Source organism: Etheostoma spectabile, chromosome 7 (genome assembly GCF_008692095.1).
Source record: "Etheostoma spectabile isolate EspeVRDwgs_2016 chromosome 7, UIUC_Espe_1.0, whole genome shotgun sequence".
Lineage (NCBI taxonomy): Eukaryota > Metazoa > Chordata > Actinopteri > Perciformes > Percidae > Etheostoma > Etheostoma spectabile.
The window spans coordinates 7,323,614-7,328,497 of record NC_045739.1 but is presented as its reverse complement, the minus strand read 5'-3'; the positions used below and the strand labels follow the sequence as shown (position 1 = coordinate 7,328,497).

Here is a 4,884-nt window from a genome sequence, read left to right as displayed (position 1 = left end):
GCACACACATACACATCCCCCCCCACCCCCCTTTCGTTTACACCTTAGAGGGCTTAACTTTCAAATATTAGTACAGTGGCTGTGCGGATTTCAAATAAATAAATAAATGAGGAAGCGATGATTAGCAATTCTCCTGACAGTTATACCAATGTCTTTCATATTCATTTTCACTTCCAGGAGAATATTTCTGCAGAAACTGATTTTGAGAACTTTTCAAGCTTTAAGAGGGACTCTTAAAACTGGTGTGAGGAGTTGTTTTCCACACATTTTTGTTTTTGTTTTGCAGTGATTGGGGGAGTCACAAAACAGTAGCTTAGTTTTACACCAAACAGGTCAAATAATGATTCTTCTTCTTTTGCTTTACTGTGAAGTACACATTATGCTTTTAGAGACAGGAGTAAGTAAAGATAAACTGTGTTATCCTAGCAGTTCTGAGTACCTCTGGCATACTTTTGGCATAAGACACAAAAATAGATGCACACACGTACACACACGTACGCACACGCACGCACACGCACGCACGCACACGCACGCACACACACGCACACACACGCACACACACACACGCACACACACACACACACACAAGATGTGCAAGTTTCTCTTAGCTGATACAGGGCCAAGCTGGTTGCAGGCATTATTAAATCAAAGTTAAGTCTTGTTGCTCTCAGGCTAGCAACCAAGGTGTGTGTGTGTGTGTGTGTGTGTGTGTCTGGCAGGGGGGTAGGGGGTCGGTTGTTAAGAGTTTAAAAGCGGAAGAGGAGTTGGTGTAGAAGCAGTATTGATGTCGGGGAAGCCCGCTGGCACTTTCTGTTCAAACATTTGAGAGGGCCGACCTGCCCGTGCTGCAGCACTCGGGTGGCAGGATTCCCGCTCTTCCTGTTTCTCCTGACTTTGAGGAATTTTACGGTGAACAAACTCCCAGTGCTCCTCTCACACGCCCCACACCTCATCACAGATACCTGCCTCAGCATAACTAGAGAGAGACAGACCAAGAGAGAGAGAACTTTCCAGGCATTTCAGGAGTTCCCATCTCTTGTCACCCTTTCTGTGTATCGCACTAATTTTAATATCACAGATACATTTTCACTCTTTTTACATTATTCTTCCACTAAAAGCACCAGGTAAGGGAGTCTGTTCTCCTGATTTCTACCTGACTCACTTTAATATAAACTTATTTTCCTTCCGACCAAACATTTAAGCAGAATGCATTGTGTGATAATAGGTGGGAAGGAGCCTAAAAAGACTGAAGAAAACCTATTTTTGAACCAGTTCCCAAATAAAATCTTTTCAGACAGCTACCAAAAATTGATCAGACGGACAGAGAGGAATCTCCTTTTTATTCTGACACAAAAGTACGGCAATTTTAACAAAAATGGTAAAACGTAGAAAAAACTTGTAGTGCGTTCACCTGGGACTGTTCAAATGTCTTGTGCGATAACCACTTTAGACAGCTAGTTCAGGGATGCTGGATTTCAAGAGACTTACAAGGTTTACAATTCATTGAAAGAAAACAAAAGGCTGCTAAAGGGGTGTCTAGGGTAGAGTGATGGTACGACACACTTCTAAAACAAGTCACCGTCCCCACGCCTCTCACATTGTGCCTGTGGGCACGTGTAGCATTAATTGCCGCCTCCACTGAGCCTGCAGACTGCACACACTATCTCTTGCTCGCATCAAAGAAACCACATGCTGAACTTTATGAAATTTTTATTCAATGTGTTCACTTCTCTTCCCTTTTTCCTCTCTTTCTTCCTTTTCCAATTCCCCACCTTGGCCCCCCTCTTCCTTTTTTGCTCCGCCACCAAACATACAAGAAAGACTTCTCTCTGCCATGTTATTCAGCTCGACTTCCTTCCTGCCCAGAAGCACTCAAGTATCTCGTTAGTTCTCTCATAGCTAACGTCTCTCCTCTATCTGCCAGGAGCAAAAAAAACTGATTGGGGGGGGGGGGGGTGGTGGGAGAAAAGAAAGCAGGGAAGTTTGGAGATTCACCGTAGAGCTAGGTGAGAAACTGTAATATCTTTGCTACAGTAATTACCTTACAAGAAGCACACAAGGAAAGAAAAGTATGAGAGGTTTCTCCTCCCTGTGGACAATGTCCCAAAGGCCAGTTTCATCAGAAACTTAGCATGGATACAAGTACATGGAAAGCACATTGCAATATCATTGTTGGTGTGATATAGCACTGCCCTGATCTCTAATACACAAACAAAGGTTTGCAGAAAGGCAATGGCTTTTTTTCCTAACTACTTTGTTTCACCAACAAACACCTTTTTCCCCACTGTCTGGTTTCAACTGAGCAAATCCGAGTTTCAATTGATGCACCCTGCATAATACCTCCCTTTGAACTGCTTTCTTTCTCTCTCACACACACACACACACACACACACACACACACACACACACACACACACACACACACACACACACACACACACACACACCACACACACACACACACACACACACACACACACACCCCACACCACACCAACACACACACACACACACACACACACACACCACACCCACACACACACACACACACACAGGTCATCCATCAAAGCAGCGAGTGTTGTTTCTTCCCCCACACATTTCATACACACAGGTATAAATCACTGCGCCTGATTTCTGGGGCCAGGGTTTAAATAATTAAAGAGCTTTAATTTATCAGGATTTAGCACCCCCGAACAGTAAGGCTGACAAAAGAGTGAGAGATATATTGAGAGAGAAAAAAGGTAATTATACATGAGAAACACATCAAATTATTACACATTTTACTGGGGAGAAAAACGAATATCAAGGGCTAAGTGGCACCAAAGACAACGTGAAAAGGCATTAAGGTTCTGGTCTAGAGCTACTTGATCTGGGTGTATTAAGTTTTATTTACCTGTTGGTAGAAGACAATACAATGCAACCATGTGTGAAGATTTGCACCAATGTATATAGTTGATCTGTGAGCATTACAAGTCATTGGAAAACAACACTGATATAAAAGAGAGACACAATGCACATTTTAAGAATTAAAATGAAAAACATCCAAACTAAATTTTCTTTTCACTTCACCTGCTGTTAATTTTAGAGGCATACAAATAATAACCATGTTGATTTTCTTTTCTTCCCCCCCCCCAGAGCTGTTGCCAGGGATTTTTAGAACTACGAAATCCAGTGAAGTTTTTTTGTGATGACTCTGGGCATGGAAAAAAAACACAGTAAGTTACATGTCCCATCATTAACTGTCTAAAAGCAAAGTTAGGGGTAGTTAAAACTATAACAAATATCCCCACTAAATTGTCTAAAGATCAGTGCATCAAAACAGAGCAAAACATTGAGAAAAGCACATTTATAGAATTAAATCTGTGTTGAATTATGTCTTGCAACAGAACCACGAGGCTGGTGAGGGCCAGTGGCTGTCATGGATGGCCAGAGAACGATAGAACTCTACTGCCCCCCTATGGCTATTAACATGCAAATAAATTGTCACCCAAATGAAAATCACAGAACTAAATGATTATCACACACTGAAGGTCTCCTACTTACATCTTTTGGTTCACCGGATGAACTATTAGCCCTATGAGTTTTGGAAGTCAGAAACAAGATCTACCAGCAGGCACAAAGACATAAGGGAGAAACATTACAATAAAGCAAACAGCCAACCTCTGGCTTTGTTTGACCCTCATATTATTTATTATTTCCAGTAGATCTCTGAACACAGGATGAACGTACACTCTCTCGCACAAACACACACTTCAGCCAGAAACAGCATAAAAAAGACAGGGCCTCCATCTGCTAATGAACTCAAAAATAACACCCCCCTCCACTTTTAAGAGTAAACATGCAGTGTCACTCGAGTAGATTATTATATATTATTGATAACATTACTCAACCACCTCACTGAGTGAAATCTATATTTGCTGGCAATAGTTAGCCACCTAGTGGTCAAACCCTCTTATAACATCAAGTATTGACAACAGGGACATTTTATTACAACTTTGGAAGTTTTTGGCTATATGACACTTTGTCATCAATGAACAAACAGCTTTAACAAACATAGTTTAGTAGATATATTCAACAAACTATTAAGTCTACAGACTCAACTGGGGGGTAAGATAAGAGTTTATCACACCAGAAACACATTATCACTCCTAAATCATACAGTACAATATGTTTTTTTAACCATATTGCAGGATTTATTTTCTGAATAATAAACCTAAAGATCCATAATAACATACCAATTTACCTGTGGAACTGATTACTCATAGTAATACAGTACCACCATCATCGTGATAGATGAATGATGTTACAGTGTGTTGTTATGTCTTCTAAAGACTTCACATCACCATCTTCCCTTCACTGGATTCCTCCTCTGGTGCATTGTTCTTCACACTTCAGTTGTCCGAAAGGGAGCGCTGTAGAGCCTCCTGGATCATTGTGTGCTCATCTGTGGAGTAATCCTGCACAGACATGGACGTAAGGAGAGACGTAAACAGAAAGTTAACTGAACATTAGTCTACATTCCCAACCTTTCACTTCCGGGATTGTCCCGTTAGCGCCTGAAAATCCACAGCACGTCCTCATTTTTGGCCGGAATTCCATTACCTAATGCTTCCTTTACGCTGGAATTCTAAACTCCGGTGGATTTATGAGGACTATGGTTAACTGCTCCTTAGATCTCAGCAGGGTGAATCCAGACAGCTAGCTAGACTTTCTGTCCAATTTGAGTTTTCTGTTGCATAACTTTTAAATGCACACACGTTCCACCAAAAAAAAGTTCTTTCCCCAGGCTATTTTGCAGCTGCACCGGGACTTGGTGCAGCTCTTAGTGTTATGACGATTGTGATTGGTTTAAAGAAATCCCAATAAACCAGAGTATGTTTTTCT

General features: G+C 41.3%; 1 protein-coding gene and 1 long non-coding RNA gene across 2 annotated transcripts in view; one reads left to right on the top strand and one right to left on the bottom strand.

Moving 5' to 3' along the window:
• Window positions 1-4,884, top strand: part of LOC116693041 (uncharacterized) — a 22,567-nt gene that overhangs the window by 2,815 nt on the left and 14,868 nt on the right. The window lies entirely within an intron of this gene.
• Window positions 2,642-4,884, bottom strand: part of rnf114 (ring finger protein 114) — a 7,688-nt gene continuing 5,445 nt past the window's right edge. The window contains exon 6 of the mRNA XM_032521713.1: window positions 2,642-4,457. Coding sequence (XP_032377604.1) covers window positions 4,392-4,457 — 66 coding nt within the window. The 3' untranslated portion in view covers window positions 2,642-4,391. The remainder of the gene's footprint in view (window positions 4,458-4,884) is intronic.